Consider the following 21,457-nt stretch of genomic DNA (forward strand, 5'->3'; position numbering starts at 1 on the left):
CCTCCGCCCACACTCCCCAACACACAAACACACATCCCCCGACACACAAAAGATCACCTGACACCACGCCCTCAATGTCACCAGACATCAATAAATATTTACGCAGTCAGTAATGGGCTTGACACACACACTAGCCCTGGTCTGTTTCCTAACTTAACAGGCTTTCCTCATGCAGAAGATGATTCCACTCTGTTAGGAACTGTCCCTGCACTGTCCCACAATATACGTGTGTGCGAAGAACGGAAGTCCTTGAAAGTGCCCCAATATTCTATTATACGTTATTTCCTCATCTAACCAAAACTGAAAGCAAGGGTTCAGCAGAACCTCTATAAATGTTATGTTAAATCTATAAACAGGGAGTTCCCGTTGTGGCTCCGTGGTAATAAACTCGACTGGCATCCATGAGGACAAGGGTTGGATCCCTGGCCTCACTCAGTGGGTTAAGAATCCCGAGTTGCCTTGAGCTGCGGTGTAGATCACAGATGCAGCTTGGATCTGGTGTGGCTGTGGCTGTGGCGTAGACCAGCAGCTGCAGCTCTGATTCCAGAGCTGGGAACTTGCATATGCTGTGTGGGTGTGGCCCTAAAAAAATCTGTAAACAAAATATGTATGTATAGCCTTGAAATCCTAATTTTTACACTACGTTCTGTTTTGGCCCCTTCATTCTATAATTCTTCAGAATTGAATTGAAATACTAATAGTGTCCTTGGATTGTCTTGAGGGGTTTAAAATATTTCATTGTAAGAGATGAAAACAGCTCTGAAAGTTCTTGAAGAGAAGGAAGTTTTTTGTTTGTTTTGTTTTGGGGTTTTTTTTTTTTTTTTTTTTGCTCTTTTTGCCTTTTCTAGGCCTGCTCCCATTGCATATGGAGGTTCCCAGGCTAGGGGTCGAATCGGAGCTGTAGCTGCTGGCCTACACCACAGCCACAGCAACGCCAGATTCTTAACCCACTGAGAGAGGCCAGGGATGCTGCAACCTCATGGTTCCTAGTCGGATTCCTTAACCACTGTGCCACAACGGGAACTCCAAGAAGCAAGTTTTTTTGTTTGTTTTGTTTTTGTTTTTTTGTGGCCACATCTGCAGCCCAAGCCACTGCAGTGACAATGCAGATCCTTAACTTGCTGAACCACAAGGGAACTCTCAAGAACCAAATTTTTATATAAAAGTATTTTAATCACATCTTAAATTGTTTCTTCTAAACAAATTATTTTAATTATTTATATACTTTTTTTTTTTTTTTTGCTTTTTAGTCCTACACCTGCAGCATGTGGAAATCCCAGGCAATGGGTCAAATCAGAGTTACAGCTGCCAGTCTATGCCACAGCCACAGCCACAGCAACTCCAGATCTGAGCTGTGTTTGTGACCTACACCACAATTCATGGCAATGCTGGATCACCAACCCACTAAGCGAGGCCAGGGATCGAACCTGCAATCTCATGGTTACTAGTCAGATTCGTTCCCACCACAACAGGAACTCCTAACTATATAAATATTTGAAGAAGCCAATTCTTGCTCTTTATTAACTGCTCAGATAGAAATGTCTCTACTGGCACAAATTCGAGGAAGACTTAAATGAGTAAATATTTAAATCTGAATATATTTCATGTAAAACAGATATTACAATTCTATTAACAGCCAGGAACTTATAAATTAATCTTTGCCTATTATTAGTCACTGCTTCTAAACTTGAATTCTACTGGACAATTTTAAGAACAGAGGTAAACTGCAAAATACATACTGTGCAGTCAAGATGTTTTACTTACTGTTTCAAAGCCTCGGTGTGGGTGATCAGGAAATCCGCCTGGTCTACCACCTTTAAATTCATCAAACAGTAAAAACGGATCCAGGTTTTTTAACTGAAATAAAAATAAAATTCAGCAGATTAGATGTGCTTTTTAAAGCCATGAACAGACATAGCAAATGTCGCTGAAAATGGTATGGTTCATGAGGGCAACTTTTTGGCAAAATGCAAGTTGCTTTCAGGCAAGAACTCCTTTCACACACACACATGCAGATTCACCAAGTTAAAGAATTAACATTTCACAAGGAGAGTGAAGAGTGGACAAACATTTCATGATCATCTAAGACCGACAGAGTCAAGCACAAACAAGCTACAGTCTACATCCTAAACAGACTGATAATCGCAGAGGAGAACAGACTAGGAAATAGATTTCGGTGCCGGGATGATAAACACTCTAGAGGAAGCGAACACAGAGGAGGGTGGGGCGGGGTCAGGGAAGGTTCTACCAGGGAGGTGTCACTTGAGCTAGGTCTTCAAGTCCACAGAGAAGTTATTTCAGGTACACAGGAAGGAGGAAAAATGTTCTCAATAAAAGAGCAGAGAAGCAGCTTGGCAAGCTTGAAGAACTACAAGGAAAATGCTCTATAAGAAAAAAAAAAAGATGCCCTAAGGCAATCCACAGATTCAATGCAATCCCTATCAAATTACCAAGGACATTTTTCACAGGACTCAAACAAAATATTTTACAGTTTGTTTGGAAGCACAAAAGACCCAGAATAGCCAAAGACATCCTGAAAAGGAAAAATGGAGCTGGAGGAATCAGGCTCCTGGACTTCAGACTATACTACAAAACAACAATCATCAAAACCATATGGTACTGGCACAAAGACAGAAATATAGATCAGTGGAACAGGAGAGAAAGCCCAGAATTAAACCCATGCACCTACAGCCAACTCATCTATGACAAAGGAGGCAAGACTATACAATGGAGAAAGGACAGCTTGTTCAATAAGTGCTGCTGGGAAAACTGGACAGCCACATGGAAAAGAATGAAATGAGAACACTCCCTAACACCACACACAAAAATAAACTCCAAATGGATTCAAGACCTAGATATAAGACCAGACACTATCAAACTCTTAGAGGAAAACATAGGCCAAACACTCTCTGACATAAACGACAGCAACATCTTCTCAGATCCACCTCTTAGAGTATTGACAGTAAAAACAAAAACAAATGGGACCTAATCAAACTTAAAAGTTTCTGCACAGCAAAGGAAACCCTAAACAAAATGAAAAGACAACCCACAGAATGGGAGAAAATCTTTGCAAGTGAATCAACTGACAAGGGATTCATCTCCAAAATTTACAAACACTTTCTGCAGCTCCACACCAAAAAAAAAAAAAAAAAAAAAACAAGCAACCCCATCATAAAATGGGCAGAAGATCTAAACAGACAGTTCTCCAAAGAAGACATACGGATGGCCGAGAAACACATGAAAAGATGTTCAACGTCACTCATTATTAGAGAAATGCAAATCAAAACCACGATGAGGTACCACCTTACACCAACCAGAATGGCCATCATCAAAAAGTTTACAAACAATAAGTGCTGGAGAGGGTGTGGAGAAAAAGGAACCCTATGACACTGTTGGTGGGACTGTACATTGGTGTAACCACTGTGGAAAACAGTATGGAGATTCCTTAGAAAACTAAAAATCAAACTACCATTTGATTCAGCAATCCCACTCCTGGGCATTTATCTAGAGAAAACCATGACTCGCAAAGACACATGTACGCCGATGTTCATTACAGCACTCTTTTCAATAGCCAAGACATGGAAACAACCTAAATGTCCATCGACAGAGGAGTGGATCAAGAAGATGTGGTACATATACACAATGGAATATTACTCAGCCATTTAAAAAGAACGAAATACCAGCATTTTTTGCAACATGGATGGACCTAGAAACTATCATGCTAAGTGAAGTCAGCCAGATAATGAGACACCCACATCCAATGCTTTCACTGACATGTAGAATCTGAAAAAAGGACAGACGGAACTTCTTTGCAGAACAGATGCTGACTCACAGTCACTGAAAAACTTATGGTCTCCGGAGGAGACAGTTTGGGGGGTGGGGGGACGTGCGTGGGTTATGGGATGGAAATCCTGTGAAATCAGATTGTTATGATCATTATACAACTAGAGATGTGATAAATTCATTTGAGTAATAAAAAAATAAATAAAAATTAATATAAAAAAAGTCGCATGTGGAATTATGATGAGAGATTGGCTGAGCACAGAGGCCAAATCTAAAGAGTGTGGGGGAGTTCCCACTGGCTTAGCAGATTAAGAACCCAACTAGTATCCATGAGGATGTGGATTGGAACCCTGGCCCTGCTCAGTAAGTCAAGGATCTGGCGTTGCTGTGAGCTGTGGTGCAGGTCGCAGATGTGGCTTGGATCTGGCGTTGCTGTGGCTGTGGTGTAGGCCGGCAGCTGCAGCTCTGATTCGACCCCTAGCCTGGGAACCTCCATGTGCACGGGTGCAGCCCTAAAAAGAACTAAATAGTTTGGGTTTTAACGTGAAGGTGATAAGTTTTAATAAGAAGTTGAGATGACCAGATTTTGAAAGACCACCCTAGCATCCCTGTGGAAGACAGTCTGCAAAAGGGAGAGACAGGGGGCAAAGAGTATTTAGAAGATGATTTCAACAGTCCAGGCAAGGATAAAGGCCAGGTCTCAGGCAATGGCAGGAGTGACGGAGAATGGAAAAAAGAGCATGAGGTCACTCCCAACCTCCTAGCTATGGACCACAAGACAGAAGCAGCAGCCTTGAAATAGCCATGGTGACTTCATTTCAGGTCACGGTGAGTTTGAGATATGTATGTAAATGATACCTGTATAAATAGAATATGAATATTCAGTGTCCAGTATATTATACAAAAGATGAAGATAAATCTTGAGCCCCAAAGAGTGGCAGAAACAGATCTGGCTGTCATCGGCATATCTTTATGGCTGTCTTGGGTTATTCTTAGCCATTTGTTCTTCGATACAAATTTTAGAAAGTGTAAAAATGTCTCCAAACAAAAATGTTAGACTTTTGATTGGAACTGCTTTGAATCTATGGATCAATTTGGGAAGAAATGACATTTATATAATATTGAATTTTCCTATTCCTCAACATGGTTATCTCCATTTATTTACGTGTTTTTAAATGTCTTTCAATAGGATTTGTAGTTTTCTTTTCTCCAAAAAGGTTCTGCATATATTAAAACTTTTTTTCTAACATATTTTTTACAGTATTTATAGGTACAGTTTTTATTGAGGTATAACGGACATATAACATTAGTTTCAGATGTACAAGGTAACAATTTGATATTTGTAAACATTGCAAAATGATCATCATACTAAGTCTAGTTACTGTCACTATACAAAGGTATGAAAAAGTTTTTTTTCTTGTGACAAGAACTTTTAAGATTTACTCTTGGGAGTTGCCTGGTAGCCCAGTGGTTATGGGCTCAGTGTTTTCACTGCTGTGGCTTGGGTTACTGCTGTGGCTCAGGTTCAATGCCTGGCCCAAGAATATCTGTTTGCCTCAAGCACAGCACCCCAGCCCCCCCCCCAAAGATTTACTCTCTTGGCAACTTTGAAATACACACTACAATAATCTAAGTTTCTATGCATTAACGACAAACTATCAGAAAGAGAAATTATACTTGCATCGAAAAGAGTAAAATTCCTAGGAATTAATTAACCAAGGAGGTGAATAACCCATACACTGAAAACTGTAAGACAGTGATGAAAGAAAGTGAAAATGACACAAATAAATGGAAAGGTATTCTGTGCTCATGTCCTGAAAGAATTAATTACTGTTAAAATGTGCATATGACCCAAAGCATTCAACACAACCCCTATGAATATCCCAATAGCATTTTTCACAGAAAGAGAATAATTCTAAAATATATACGGAACCACACAAGACCCCAAACAGAACCAAGCTGAAGGCACCACACTCCCTGATTTTAAACTACACTGCAAAGTGATGGTAACATAAACAGTACTTTTAAATGATGTTTTTGAACACTTTGCTGCTGGGGATTCAAAATGTGAATAGAAAGGCAATTCTGAACACTTCTAAGCTCTTATGAATTTTAATAATTCTTTTGTAGCTTCTTTTGGGTTTTCTTTGTAGACATCTTTTTAGTAAGTTTCTGCCCAGTAGTTCCCAAACACATTTTTTTTCCACTTGCATTAAAGTCACGGCAGGCTTCAGTTTCTCTGGGTTTTGCTGGGTGTGACTGACCTGTACGCGTCTTCTCGTTCTGGATTCCCCGCTGAAATGGTGGCCACTCTCTAAGACATGCTGGCCTCACAGCCACGGGCAGGAGCCAGTGGTGCGTGATCACAGTAACACTTCCCATGGTCAAAGCATGGAACAAGGTCAAGCCCAAAGGCAGAGAGGAAGGCACTTAAACCCTCCCTTTGGGATGCAAGGGCAATGTACCTAAAAGTGAGAGGGAGTGAACATGTGGGAATAATATTCCAACCGACACCTGTGAGCAAATAACTGGTTGTTCCCCTTCCGTTTCAACCCTTATACTTTCTTTTTGCAACCTAGCGCTTCTACAGCAATGTTGAGTGAAAGAGAAGGTAACAGATATCCTTGTCTAGTCCCTAGTGGTACGTACATTACTTTTTTAAATCTTAGAGTGATTTTTATTTTTTCCATTATAGTTGGTTTACAAAATTTCTCTAAGCAGGTGAAACTAAGCGGGTTTAATCTATGTTTTCTGTAGATTCCCTTCGTAAAGTCAAGGAATTTCCCTTTTCTTTCTAGTTTACTAAATTTTGAGCATAGATGGATGCTGAATTCTACTGAATGCATTTTCTGCAGTGATATAGACATATGCTTGTTCTCTTTTAATCTCTTAACATTGGTTAAGTTATATAAATAGATTTTCTAATATTACACCAAATTTGCTTTCTTCAGACAATCCAAACTTGGTCATGATATATTATCTTTTCTACACGCTGCTGTATTCGGTTGATTAATGCTCCGCTCATGATTTCTGCAAAAATGTTTACAAAGGTAATATAATTAACCCTTCATTTGCTGTCCTTGTCTGGTCTTGATAGGAAGGTAATGTCACTTCATAAAATCATTTGAGGACTCCTGGAGCTTCATCTGTGTATTATTGGAATTATCTGTACCTTAAATATTTGGTTAAATTTGTCTGTAAAATGTGGACCTATTGACTTTGTCATAAAGTTCTAAAATACTGACTCAAGGAGCTCCCTGGTGACCCAGCAGGTTAAGGATCCAGCATTGTCACTGCTATGGCTCTGATTACTGCTGTGGCATCCCTGGCCCGGGAGCTTTGGAATTCCACAGACACAGCAAAAAATTATAATATAATATATAATATATATAATACTGACTCAATGACCCTACTGGCTATGAAACTGTTCAGGTTTCCTATTGCTTCTTTCTTTTTCATTGTTTTTGGACTCTAAGAACGTCTCTAACTTCCTGTCAGCTCTGCTAATTATTTTTTTAGGTTGGTTATTTATTTCTTTGCTTGTTTGTTTCCGGCTATCTACTCTATGATATTGCGAGAAATGAAATTAGCAAACCCTTTGCTTCTATCTCTGGTTTTGACTTCCACTTTCTTTGGAAAAAAACACACATACACACCTGCACACACATATGTATGTATATATATTCATACGACATATACAGCATGCATACAAGCACACAAATTTCAACAAGTCACTGCAAGTTTTTTTAACCTAATCAAATCTCAATTTCTTCACTGATATCAAGCTGGCCATTTTGTTAACACATCTCAGCCCAGTGTTCACTGGTCCAATATCAAAAAGTCATCAGGAGTTCCCACTGTAGCGCAGCAGAAATGAATCTGACTGGTGTCCATGAGGACCCAGTTCAATCCCTGGCCTCGATCAGTGGGTTAAAGGATCCAGCGTTGCCATGAGCTGTGGTGTAGATCACAGCTGTGGCTTGGATCTGGCGTCGCTGTGGCTGTGGCTGTGGTGTAGGCCGCCAGTTGCAGCCCCGATTCGACCCCTAGCCTGGGAACCTCCACAAGCGACGGGCGTGGCCCTAAAAAGCAAACGAAATAAAACAAAACAAAGTTAACAGAAAACAATCCAAATATTTATTGAATTCTCTCAAAAATGCTAAAGGGGGGGGGGCGGCTTCAACTTAAAGATGTGTTTCATAGACTCACAGACAGAGAAGAGACTTGTGGTTGCCAAGCGGGGGTGGGGGGGAACGGATGGTCGGGGAGTTTGGGGTTGACAGATGCAAACTATTACATTTAGAATGGATAAACGACTAGGTCCTACTGTGTAGCATAGGGAACTATATCCAGCCTCTTGGGATATGATGGAAGACAATATAAGAAAGAGAAGAGAAGAAATATATATACATATATTCTATATAGCAGAAATTGGCACATTGTAAATCAACTACACTTTGATTTAAAAAAAAAAAAAAAAAAAACTAAAGATGTGTTTCAAATCTGCCAGTAGATGTCTCCAATATTTCCATCATCTCTCACCGTAACCTTTCAAATCTCCCACCACCATCTGGAGATGGTGTTTCCCTTTTCTCCTCCTCCCCCTCAGCTTCTGAATTCACTCTTTTCTCTTCCACCAGTGACCCTCCGCCCTTTCTGGCGAAACTCAGATGTTGGGTCCTTTCAATCTCATCCTGTCCCTCCGAACTCCATGTCAGCTCAAGGAAAGCCCAGGAAAGGCACGGGCGTTGGGAGGAGGAGAGGTCAAAAATTCTCCTATCTTCTTGTCTCTTGTTCTTCTCATAGGATAATGCCTAACTTGAAGAGCTGGAACAGTGAGTGGAGGGGACCTGGTCTAGGGCCCAGGGCACTGCAGCTTCTACAGAGATGGGTGGTATCTGTTATTTGGTGCCAGTTCTACAAATCTCTTGAGACCCAACTTCCCTGCGTGCAAAGCCAAGGGTTTGGAACCTCAAGCTGGCTTTTCAGTTCTACATTATTGTGGTTCTATGGTTTTAAAAGGTGGGTAAAAGGTGAGATCAAGAGATATGTACTGTCTCTTGGGACCAGAGCGTTTGGTGTGAACAGACACATCCTGCTATTAGGCACATCGTGAAGAGAAGAGGTCTCCTCTTTCCAGTTCTACCCACACCACCACCCACCCAACAATAGTTACTCCATGTCTGCAAAGTCCTGTTTCTGCTATCCGGATGCCATAGTCTAGCGTTCTGGTCACCGATCCATAACTTAAGGACACACACAGGAGGAAAACTGGCACCAGGAAAAGACTACAGAAGCTAGGGGGCTGGTTGAGGCGAAAGCCAGAGGGATCCACTGTTTATCTGGCAAAGGATGGGGTACAGTCTTCCTCCAACAAGCATGTGTTACCCGCAGGCTCGGGATCAGTGCGTCTCAAAGTGGCTAACGTCCTCCAGATGCTCAGCAAGTATTCAAGAACATGTCGGAGACACCTGTCATCTGTAGACAAGGTCTGATTTATAGAAGAATTCGGATTTTCTAAAAGGTCTTGACCTGGTCCCCAACTCTTCCACATCAGCCTCTTTCTACACATTAAACTCATGCTCTTTCAAAGTTTTTGCATCATGTGAGAATTTCCTTTCCTTCAAACAGTTCCAGATTCTCTAGCTGCACCTCCAGTTGGCAGCTTCCAAGCGATCTCTTTTTGATCTCGAGAAGGCCAGTTGAAACCTGTGGCCGCCCTCATACAGCTCCAGCAGCCTGACATTTTATTTAAATCCAGCAACAATGGAAGCAGCTGCCAGGAAGATCAGTTCCTTGGGGATAAGGCCGATGTTATGCTTTTTCAGGACGCTCCACTGAATCTAGAATAATCCTGAGTACGGAGTACATCCAAGGTGCTCCTCCAACACCCCAGGCGTTACTTGCACTAGGTCCCTAGACTCGCTCATAGCTACGTGTGGCCATATGACCGAATCCGGCGAATGAGAGCCCCAAAGAAGTTGCTGGGTGGGACTTTTAGGGAAATCTCTTATAAAAGGAGGCTGGATGGCTGGCATATGTCCTTTTGCCTGTCCCCCCTCCCTCCTTTCTGCACCCAAGGGCAAACGGTGGCGAGGGCTACAACGCACCTTGGGCCGTAAGGTTGAGACACGGACAATGGACTCAAAAGGATGAACTAAGAAAGACTGAGCCTGCAACTCAGATGTGTGGAGCTCCCAGGTCCACCCTGGACCACTTACTTTTTTTGGGTTTTCAAAAGAGAAACACAAATCCTTACATATGTAAACCACTGGTTCTGGAGGATGCTTTCTGTTAAACACAGCTGAGCCTGATCCCACTGGCAGAAAGGCCACAATGCCTGTGACAGCAGCCCCGAATCAGGAGAGACCCCTCAAAGGTGGACTCCAATACTCAGACTACCCCTGAGCCTACGCAGCTGGGGCCCAAGGGGAACGATCAAGGGGTAGAAGGAAACTTCCAGCCCACAGCAGACCGAGGTCTAAATATGGCCTTGAGTGGACTTGAGCTGTGACTCTGCTCCTCCACCTTGACTCAATGTCTAGAGACGATGATAACGCAAAGTGTCATCCACAGCGGCTGTTACCACCCAGGACCAAGGCTGTCTGGTGACATTAAGAAACTCCTCGGAGTTCCCGTCGTGGCGCAGTGGTTAACGAATCCAACTAGGAACCATGAGGTTGCGGGTTCGATCCCTGGCCTCGCTCAGTGGGTTAAGGATCTGGCATTGCTGTGAGCTGGGGTGTAGGTTGCAGACACAGGTTGGATCCCAAGTGGCTGCGGCTGTGGTATAGACTGGCAGCTACAGCTCCCATTAGACCCCTAGCCTGGGAACCTCCATATGCCACGGGGGTGGCCCTAAAAAAAGACAAAAAAAAAAACTCCTCAGGTGATGATTAGCATTTTTGAACAATAAAGTATTTTTTAAATGAAGGCATATAATTGTTCTCTTAGACACAATGCTATTGCAGACTTAAGAGCTGACAGTATAGTATAAACATACATTTTATGTGCACCAAGAAACCAAAATTTTCCATGTGACCCGCTTTACTGCGACACTTTACTGCGGCGGTCTGGAACGGAAGGCATGACACCTCAGAGGTGGGACTGCCTAAGGGCCGTCGAAGGAAAATCACATCACCGAGGCCTGCCTGGTGGAAGGGGGCGTGGGGTGCGGAGGCAAATGCAGGTGGGCGGTGGGTTTCCCTCCCGCCGGGAGCACAGAGGAACTCCCGGCCAACCCCAGGCTCCAAGGTCACTGCAATTCCCACCTGGCTGCCGCACACACACCCGATGGTAGCAGAAGGTGCCAGTGAGAGCACTGCGAGTTCCGCCACCTCCCCCTTAATAGTCACAGGGAACGTGTCACCTAGGGCCACTAAAACTCAACATGGGTGTAAATTCTACACTAAAATAGCTCTGGGCTCCAGGATTTTTATGAGATTTTATTTTCCGCAGACAGAGCCTTGGTGCAAATGGTCTGAAAAGTAACTGCCTTTAAGTTAAAGTGATGCTTTGCTTCTTCTGCTGATGGGAACGTTGGGGTCCGTCTTTCTGGCAAGTTGGCAGCGTGCTAACAAATGTGCTAACAATCTCAATGGTCAAAAGCAGGGCCGGCAGCATCACCGAGTCTACAAATAAATTCTGGAGAGGGGAGTTCCCATCCTGGCATGGCGGAAATGCATCTGACTTGGAACCATGAGGTTGCAGGTTCGATCCCTGGCCTCGCTCTGTGGGTTAAGGATCCGGCGTCACCGTGAGCTGTGGTGTAGGTCGCAGACATGGCTTGGATCCTGTGTTGCTGTGGCTGTGGTGTAGGCCGGCACCTGTAGCTCCCATTTGACTGCTAGCCTGGGAACCTCCATGTGCTGCGGGTGCGGCCCTAAAAAGCCAAATAAATAAATAAATTCATTCTGGAGAAGGCAAGGAGAAAAGGGAAGCCTCCTACACTGTTGGAGGGAATGTAAATTGGTGCAGCCACTATGAAAACAATATGGAGGTCCCTAAAAAAAAAAAAAAACCTAAAAATAGAGTTGTTGTCATATGATCCAGAAATCCCACTCGCAGGCAAAACCTCTAGTTTGAAAAAATACATGCACCTCAACGTTCACAGAAACACTATGTACAATAACCAAGACACGGAAGCAATCTGAATGTCCATCGACAGGTGAATGGACAAAGGAGATGTGGTACATACATAAGACGGACTATTAGCCAAAAAAGAGAAGGAAACAGTGCCATTGGCAACAACCTGAATGGACTAGAGACTCATACTAAGTGAAGTAAGTCAAACGGAGAGAGACAGTATCAGACAATATCACTTATATATGGCATCTAAAATATGATACGAACGAACTTATTTACAAAACAAAACCAGTTAACAGGCACAGGAAAACAAACTTAGGGTTACCAAAGGGGAACATGGGATAGGCGTAAGTTAGAAATTTGGGCTCAACAGATAAACGGCACTATATATAAAATAAACAACAAGGACCTACTGCATAGCCCAGGAAACTATATTCCATGCCTTGTAATAACCTATAATGGAAAGGAGCTGAAAAAGAGCATTCGGGTAATATATACATGAAACTAATACAACGTTATAAATCAACTATACCAAAAATTTTTAAAGTAGGGTAAAGTAAGAGAATACAATGGAATATATCATAACTATTTAAATGGTGTTTCTGGAGAATTTGTAACAACATGAGAAGTGCTTAGGCTGCCATATTAAACGAAAGACACCAAATTATTTATTCTGTACAACTAAAATATGTAACTATAGAGAAACAAGAGGAAACACCCTCTGAATTAACTGTGATTAAACCAGGGTGTCGGCATTAGGAATGATTTCTATCCATTTATTTTTCTTCACGGTAGAGAGGCACACCTGGGACATGGGAGACCCTTTGCATTAGCAGAATGTGGAGGTCTTTATTTTTCTATTTTATTGGAATAGAGTTGACTGACAAGGCTGCATTCGTTTCAGGTGTACAGCAACGCGAACCCGTCATACACACACGCGGAGGTTTAAAACACAGGTGTTCGGCCAGGGATTCTTAACCAGGTACCATGGAGAGAACTCAGGGCCACTGTAAATGTGGCTGGGAAAAAAACCCCACATCTTTACTTTCACTAACTTCTAACTAGAAATTTCTTTTCTTCTGAATTTGTTTTGCAGTAAAACAAACCTAACATAAAATTTTCCACCTGATCGTTCTTTTGGTAATTAATGTCAGGTGGTGAAGAAGCACTTCTCTGAAGCGCAATATTCCTTAATTTCAAGGCAGTTTGTCATCCATGCCTTTGTTTAAATGTAATTAAATTTTATTCTAAAGAAGTGTAGCATTATACTGTGGTAACTATCTTTCTAAAAATAATTTGTATTTATTTACCTGTTCATTATTTGTCATTTAGACAGCTGTTTTTTCAGACAGATGTGCCTAAAATAATAGCTTCTAAATGTTGACAATGATTATTTCTGAGTGGGAAAATATTTAAAATATTTTCTTTGTGTGCTTTTGAATTGTCTGATTTTTAATAGTGCTTTTACAATACTTCACTCATTATATACAAAATCATCCTAAAATCACTTATGGAATAAAGTAAATGATATTTGATTAATAAATATCACAATCAAAATCACAATGGTCAAAGACATTTAAAAATATACTTATAGGAGTTCCTGTCATGACTCGGTGGTAATGAACCTGACTAGTGTCCACGAAGACATGAGTTCAATCCCTGGCCCCACTCAGTGGATTAAGGATCCGGTGTTGCCATGAGCTGTGGTGCAGGTTGCAGACACAGCTTGGATCTGGCATTGCTGCGGCTGTGGTGTAGTCCCATTCGATCCCTAGCCTGGGACTTCCATATGCCGCGGGTGGAGCCCTAAAAAGAAAAAACAAAACAAAACTATGTTTATTTAAATATATTTATAAATAATACTCTACTAGCCAAAGGATAAAAGACAAAAACACAAGATGAAATGTCATTGACCATTACATTAAAAATAAATAGTGCAGATTCTCTAGGGATCAAAAAAAAAAAAAAAGGAAATTTAAATTAAAATCAGCCTTTTAAAAAAATTTTTTTTTAATTTTTAAAATTTTCTTTTTAAATTTAAAATTTTTTTTAAAATTTACCATCTGAACCATTTTTAAGTACAACGGCATCTAGGACATTCACACTGGTGTGCGACAGACACCACTCACCAGCCCCAGACTGAAATGTGACATTTTTGCAAACTACGAATGTAGTCAGAGAACCGCAGTAAATGACCAGGACCTGTGCCTGTGTCACCAATAGAAATCAAAGCTCTATTCAGGTCACATTACAGCTGTTGCAGGCACGCCGAACTACTGCTCATGCCCCTGCAGCTTTGAAATGAGGGAGGGGACGAAGTGCCACCCAATCTCCTAATTTAATGTCACGGGAGTTGTTATTTAAGGTACTAAATCGTGAATTTGTTTTGTAATATTTTGCTAACCGTCTTTCGATGGGAAGGTTTTCCTTTGTATGCAAACCTATGTATTTTATGTATTTAAAAAACATTCTCAGGAGGAATTGATAGGTTTCAGCGGACCACCAAAGGGGTTCACAAGACCAAAACAATCAGGAGCCTCTCGGTGGACGTGTTTCTGACGGATGGAGTTAATTAACGTATTAGCGACCCTCCACGTGCAATCGTGGGCTTACGGACAGGTGTTCAAACTCTTCTGTTGGTGATGTGGCCTCGTAGAAAATGATACCACCTCCACCTGCAGCTTCCCAACAGCCATTGTGCTGTGAGCCCTTAGAATGATGCTGTTGGCGTGTATCCCTCTGGAAAACAGTGTTTGACGGCCCTCAAAAGACATTCTCTGATGAACAGGAAGCTCATGGTAGGAAGTGTGAGAACACCAGAGCAGATTTTAAGAAGAGGAACAAACCAATCTCACTTTCCAAAAGCATCCATTTCCCTAATACACTTCTTCCTTTATCCAAAAATATTTTGGGGGTGAGTTCCCGTCGTGGTTCAGTGGTAATGAACGAGACTAGTATCCATGAGGATGCGGGTTCCATCCCCGGCCTCCCTCAGTGGGTTAAGCATCTGGCCTTGCCATGAGCTGCAGCATAGGTCACAGAAGCGGCTTGGATCCCACGTTGCTGTGGCTGTGGTGTAGGCTGGCAGCTGCAGCTCCAACTCGACCCCCAGCCGGGGAACTTCCATAGGCCGCAGGGGCATCCCTTAAAAAAAGAGCCAAAAAAATTTGGGGGGGAACATGCCCAACATCACTAATCAAAGACATGCAAATCCAAACCACAATGAGCTATCATCTCACACCTGTTAGGCTGGCTATTCTCAAAATGACAAGAAATAACAAGTGTTGGAGAGAATGTGGAGTAAAGGGGACCCGTGTGTCCTGCTGGTGGGAATGCAAACCAGCGCAGCCACTATGGAAAACAGGAGGGAGGTTCCTCAAAAAATTAAATGCAGAACTGGCATATGATCCAGCAAGTCCACTTCTGGGTACGTATCCAAAGAAAATGAAACCACTCACTTGAAAAAATATACTCACCCCCATGTTAACTGCAGCATCATCTCCAACGATCAAGACATGGAAGCAACCTAAGTGTCCACTGACAGATGAGTGAATAAAGAAAATGTGGCATATATACATATAAATGTGTGTGTGATGGAATATTATTCAACGATAAAAAAGACTGAAATCTTGCTGTTTGTAGCAACACGTATGGACCTTGAGGGTATTACGCTGAGGGAAAGAAGTCAGAGAGAGAAAGACGAATCCTGTATGATCTCACTTAAATGTGGAATCTAAAAACAGAAAAACAAGCTCGTGGATACAGAGAACAGATTGTTGACAGATGCAGAGGGGGGATGAGCGCAATGGATAAAGGTAGTCAAACAGTAGAAACTCTCAGTTCTAAAATAAATGGGAATGGGATGTAGAGTGTGGTGACTGTAGTTAATACTTGCTGCATATTCAAAAGCTGCTAACAGAGTAGATCTTAAAAGTTCTCGTCACAAGAAAAACAATTCTCTGTGTATGGTGACAGATGTCAACTAGACTTGCGATCATTTTGCAATATAAACAAACACCAAGTCAGTGTTGCACGCCTGAACCTAATGTTGATTATACCTCAATAAGCAGAATTCTGTTTCTGGAATCTGGCATGGTGCTGGGCACCGTATTCCTTGGACTATAACCACCATTTGATTATCTTTCTGCGCATATAAGATTTTCCTGTCTGCAACACCATGTCTCCCATGATTTCCAAATGCAAGTGCTTTCTAATGTTGAAAGGCCTCTATCTGACCTATGATCACCTTCTTTGAGAGAAGCCCCCACCTTCCCCCCACGAGAGGTCCAGAGCTGGGTCTCAGCAGCTTCTCTAAGAACTTGCATCCCTGGCAATGGCTGACCGGCCAAAGGGAGAGTCCTGACCCAAGCCAACGGGATTCTCTCTCATGGGAATTTGGAATTGGGCCCGAGTTTCTCCCTAGTGCTCTGACCGGTGGGCATGTAAATCTGGGGGTGTCAGGTGGGAGTGACTGGTGACATGCATGCTGAGGCTGACAGATGAACCCAGGAGAGGTCTTGGGTGTGCGAGGGGCGGGGGGGGCTGGGGGGGAGGGCACAGACGTTTCAGCTGCACCTTCTGCTCAGAACTGCTGAATCCCTGTTGCAGAAAGCCTTGGGGCTGGGGCTGGTTCAAGGGGGACCCCAACTGCTAAGTCTAGAGCGGCCCCTCTGGCCTCTGGCCGCAGGGCAGCTCCTGATCACCTCATGCCCTCTCTTCCCAAGCTTCCCCTCAGTGTCCCACAGTCCCTTCCCCAAACCAGCAGGCAACAGCTGCCCAACAGCCTACCTCAGGTCGGCCAATGCTTCTGCGGACCCGGGCTCCGACCCCTTCCGCCTGCTCCCGGCTGAGCACCGAGAGCGTAACCACCTTGGAGGCCGCCATGTGCAAGGCTGAGCAGAAAGTGGTGGGAGGCTGAGCTGTAGAGGCTGGAGGGCAGGGGGAGGGACAACCAACCAGAGATGTCATCCAAAAATGTAAGAAAAACACTTTAAGACACATTTTTCAAAAACAGAGACATTATCAAGGAGGGGCCACCCAAGGACTATAAAACACAGGCGATTAAATTCACACCTGCTCCAAATGCTCAAAGCTGCAATTTATTAATCACTACGCGGCACAAGACCTGGGCTAGGCGCTTTAAAACAATCAAGATGGGGAACACACTGGAGCACTAACTAGGTTCCCAGCGTGTTATTTTGCAATAGCAGCTCTGTCGCTGCCCATGAGGTGGGTTGTACCATAAACTCCAAGAGATTAGTGTGGCGACACAAGGCACGTGGGAAAAAAGCAAGAGCCTGTGACTCTCACCTGAACATGACAAAGATCTTGGTACTGAAAGGGATCTTGGAGGGTCATCAAATTCAAAGACCCATCTACCCCTGAAGTTCAGGCCCAAGTGAAATGGGAAGACATCTGAGCATTCTCATGAAGTCCCCTTGGAGAGCACAGGAAGCTCATGGAGGAGGTGCCCTTGACCATATGGTCTGTACTTCAGGACCCTTCGAGACCCTGACTTCAAAAGTACTTTCTCTTCGTGGGTCTGAAGTCTGCTCAACAACAACAACAAAAAAAAATCACAAAACGAGTATCCCCTTTCCACTTCAAATGTGTGCAGACAGAACCTCCATCTCTAAAGCTGTTCTCCAAATGATACATAATCCATTCCTTGAAGGCATGTTTGAAATATTCCCACTCAAACCAAGAGAGATGCTTTTTTAGCAAGAAGCCTACACTTGGGAGCCACACAGCCTGGGTCTGCATCCCACGTTCACCACACACCAGCTGTGTGACCTGAAGCCAATGGCTAAGCCTCTCTGTGCCTCACTTTTTCCACCTGTGAAACAGGAAGACTGCCTACCTCGAAGGACTACAGTCAGTGCTCGGAGAATGGGAGCTGCGGCTACTCACTCTACTCCAGCCCACGCCCTCCAGCCAGCCAAGGCTCACTCGGAAGTGCCCCCCGCCCCCGGGGGCGTGCAAGCAATCAGTACTTACTGGGTGCTGGCCTGTGGGGCACCAGAAATGAGCTCAATATTCCAAGCCCCACAGAACTCTCATCCCCTACCCACGGGCATCTGCAAAGTAGTTTCCGTACCCCGCCTCCCATGTGACCTATTTCTGGGTCTTTCCAGACTCGTACAACTCATTTTTATGCACGTGAAGCACTAAGGAGATACTTACCAGAACGCGAGGCTCTGCAGAAAGAAAAGTCGTCTGCAAAGAGCCAAACGGGCAGAGGGCTATTTAAGCATCGCCGGCCGGCTCCCTAGGAGACTCCCCCGAGAGTCCGAAGCGGGCGGGGGGGGCGGCGTCCTGCCAACGGATCGCCTGCGCCGGCCCGGCCCGCCCGGCCCCGCGGGCGCCACCCGGGTCCTCCCTCCGGTCCCGGCGGCCGCGGGGGCGCGGCGAGGGCGGGCTCGCGGGGCGCCGCGCAGCTGCCTCACGGTGACTCAGCGCTTCGCCGCCGGCGGCCGCAGAGAGGCGAGAGCCTGTGGCTCTCGGGGGCCCGGGGCAGGGGCCACCCGCGTTGATTGACAGGCCGCCGCCGCGCCGATCCCTTCGCTCCGCCCCCCGCCGCTCCCTCGCCCCCCGCCGGCTCGGCTGCCCTGCCGCCCCGCGCCCTTCCGGCCCCCGCGGCGAGCGGCGTGCGGGGGCCCCGGGTGGGGTGGGTAGGACGGGCAGGCGTTCCGTTCAGGGCCAAGGGCCCAGCTCGACCTACTAGGAAATGTGTCTTTACCTGGAGTCCGCCGGGTAAGCAGCCCACGGAGCTTGGTTACAAGGGTTCCAATGCGCCCTCCACCACTTCCAGCTGCGTGACCTAGGGCAGGTGGCTTGGCCTCTCTGGGCCCCGGGTTCCTCCACTGTAAAATGGAGATGGCGATGATAATTCAATACAACCTGGTGGGGGCTGTGGTGAGAATTAAATGAGCTTGGCAGGTCCTGAGCGGTACACGATGGCTAGTTGCCCGCTGTTGGCCCCTTACAAAGGGGCGGGAGTTTAGAGAGTTTTCCCAGGGGCGCGTGGGGGGTGCAGAAGCCACTGCGCGGTTTCTGTTCTGTAAACACCCGAAAGCTCATTGCCTGGTTTTGAAAAAGGACCGAAAGTGCCTCCTCTAAAACAGGAGTCGGTAAAGGGCCAGATAGTAAACACCGCTTTGCAGGTGTTCTCTGTGGAGGCTGCTCCAGGGGCCTGGGCAGCAACCAAAGAGCCAGAGGCAACCTGTAAGTAAACGGGCGCAGCTGTTTCAGTACAACTTTCACTATGGTTACTGCAATTTGAATTTCACGTAACTTTTGCTTGTCATGAAGTGTTATTCTTCTTTTGATTTTTTTTTTTTTTAAGTTCAAGCACTTAAAAGCCTCAAAACCATTTTTGGCTCACAGGCACTACAAATTAGGTAGTGGGCCAGACTAACCCCTGCTCTGAGAGAACAGTTAGTAGAGGAATAAGGACTCCATTCCTTCTATGTGGGGCTCAAATCCCCCCTTTCCGCTTTACTTAAATGAGTCAAAGCTAAACGAGATAACACACATGAAATTGGTGCAACCGCTATGGAAAAGTATGGAGCATCCTCAAAAAACTACAAATAGAATTATCATTTGATCCAGCAATCCCACTCCTGCGCATCTATCCAGAGCAAACCATGCCTAGAAAAGACACATGTACCGGTGTGTTCACTGCAGCACTATATACAATACCCATGACATGGAAGCAACCTAAATGTCCATCGGCGGAGAAGTGGATAAAAAGATGTGGTCCATATATACAATGGAATACTAGTCAGCCATTAAAAGGAATGAACTAATGGCATTTGCAGCAACATGGATGGACCTAGAAAGTATCATGTGAAGCGCAGTCAGTCAGACAGTGGGACACAAAGTCACATGCCATCACCTATATGTGGAATCTAGAAAGGATACAATGCGCTCACTTGCAGAACAGAAACTGACTCCCAGGCTTTGAAAAACTTAGGGTTACCAAAGGAGACAGGTTGTGGAGGGAGGGATGGGCTAGGGGTTTGGGATGGAAATGTTGTAAAATTAGGTTGTGATGATAGCTGTACAACTATAAGTAAAATTCATTGAATTAAAAAAAGAAAAAAGAAAGCTGCCATGAATACAAAAAGTGCAATGAAATAATATTGCTATTTATCATCATTATACTTAGCTCTGCAGCTGTCTCCAAACAAAACAGAACCAAGGGCGCTCTGTCTGACAGGTTTTGGTTTTTAGTAAATGCTTCTGGAGTTCCCACTGTGGCACGGTGGGTTAAGAACTCAACTACAGTGGCACGGGTTCAATCTCTGGCCTGGCGCAGTGGGTTAAAGGCTCGGATTTGATTCCTGGCGCGGGAACTTCATATGCCACAGGTGCAGCCATAAAATCAAAAAAAAAAAAAAAAAAAAAAAAGCTGCTGCATCGCCTATCAAAAAGTTAACTCCTCTATCTTGAAAGTCTGTGGATTCCGCTCCTCTTCTCTCTTAAATATCTCTTAAACATATCCAGTGCTTCCCATTTTGATGGCCACCATCTATCTTCTCTGCTTAGCAGAGCATTCTCCAAGACACAGGGAAATGGCATAGCTGCCTCAAACCTTCATTGCCCTCAAGCCAAAGCCCTGCGATGTCTTGAACCCAGCCCCACACTCAGCAGGCTGACACTTGCTCAAGGACAAACACACACACACACACACACACCCTCTTTCCATTATGCTGAATTTTTTAAGCTCTAGAATGTGCATTCACCCTCTTACTGGCTTGCTGTGCCTAGAACTTTCTTTCTCCTTGATCTGGCTCATCCCCACTCCTCTTTCAGCTCTCAGTCTCCACATGACTCCCTCTAGGAAATCTGGCCTGTCTGTCCCCTCAGGTTTGGGTGAGATGTTTGATGTGGCGGTCATCCCACCTACAGGTCATTGTTTATCCTCCTTGGGGACACTGTGCCAATTCTGGGTGTGGCTCTGAAATGGCCTGGCAGCTTCTGGTTCCAGCGTCTGGGAAGCCGGCTGCTATGTAAGAAGAGCGAGGACTCTGAGAGCAGCACGCGACGTGGAAAGGTCCTGGAAGAAGAAACGCCGTGTGAGGAAGGGGCCAGAGGCCAAGGACACTGCAGTGCCAGCCATACAGACAAACAAGTCATCTGGGAAGTGGCTCCTCCTGCCACGGGTGCCCCAGCTGACGCCATGTGGACAAGGCACGAACATCCAACTTCTGGACCCAGAGGCTTGTGAGCAAATAAACACGATTGTTTTAAGCCCTTCACGTTCCAGGTTGTACATTTTGTGAAAAGAGATAACTGGAAAATATGCTTTCATGTGGGAAAAAGAAAAAAAGATGAGGAGTTCCCGTCGTGGCGCAGTGGTTAACGAATCTGACTAGGAACCATGAGGTTGCAGGTTCGATCCCTGGCCTCGCTCAGTGGGTTAAGGATCCGGTGTTGCCGTGTGCTGTGGTGTAGGTCGCAGATGCGGCTCGGATCCCGTGTTGCTGTGGCTCTGGCGTAGGCCGGTGGCTACAGCTCCGATTCAACCCCTGGCCTGGGAACCTCCATATGCCGCGGGAGCGGCCCAAGAAATGGCAAAAAGACA

General features: G+C 44.7%; 1 protein-coding gene and 1 long non-coding RNA gene across 9 annotated transcripts in view; one reads left to right on the plus strand and one right to left on the minus strand.

The window, feature by feature from the left end:
- The window catches only part of PIR (pirin), a 99,305-nt gene extending 80,356 nt beyond the window's left edge, over window positions 1-18,949 (minus strand). For 3 of the 8 annotated variants that reach the window (XR_014835769.1, XM_085008561.1, XM_003134943.4), the window contains exons 1-3: window positions 18,052-18,255; window positions 16,657-16,796; window positions 1,765-1,857 (exon numbers count right to left, since the gene is read on the minus strand). Coding sequence is in view for 5 of the 8 variants with exons in the window: in XM_085008561.1 (XP_084864687.1) it covers window positions 1,765-1,857; window positions 16,657-16,752 (189 nt within the window). In the remaining 3 variants the exon portion in view is untranslated. Of the gene's footprint in view, window positions 1-1,764; window positions 1,858-16,656; window positions 16,797-17,178; window positions 17,418-18,051; window positions 18,256-18,607 lie in introns of those variants that run through there. The other 5 variants (XM_013985919.2, XM_005673448.4, XM_085008562.1 and 2 more) reach the window with 5 other exon arrangements.
- On the plus strand, window positions 18,485-21,131 carry LOC146394483 (uncharacterized). Its single transcript, XR_014835776.1, has 2 exons — window positions 18,485-18,621; window positions 20,782-21,131. It is a non-coding gene; the product is annotated as an uncharacterized LOC146394483 (long non-coding RNA).
- The last annotated feature ends 326 nt before the right edge of the window (window positions 21,132-21,457 follow it).

This window comes from Sus scrofa, chromosome X (assembly GCF_054392235.1).
Source record: "Sus scrofa isolate SSC_HxYL_T2T_F1_AM1 chromosome X, Sscrofa_HxYL_maternal_Yorkshire_Landrace_v2.0, whole genome shotgun sequence".
In the NCBI taxonomy this organism is placed as follows: domain Eukaryota; kingdom Metazoa; phylum Chordata; class Mammalia; order Artiodactyla; family Suidae; genus Sus; species Sus scrofa.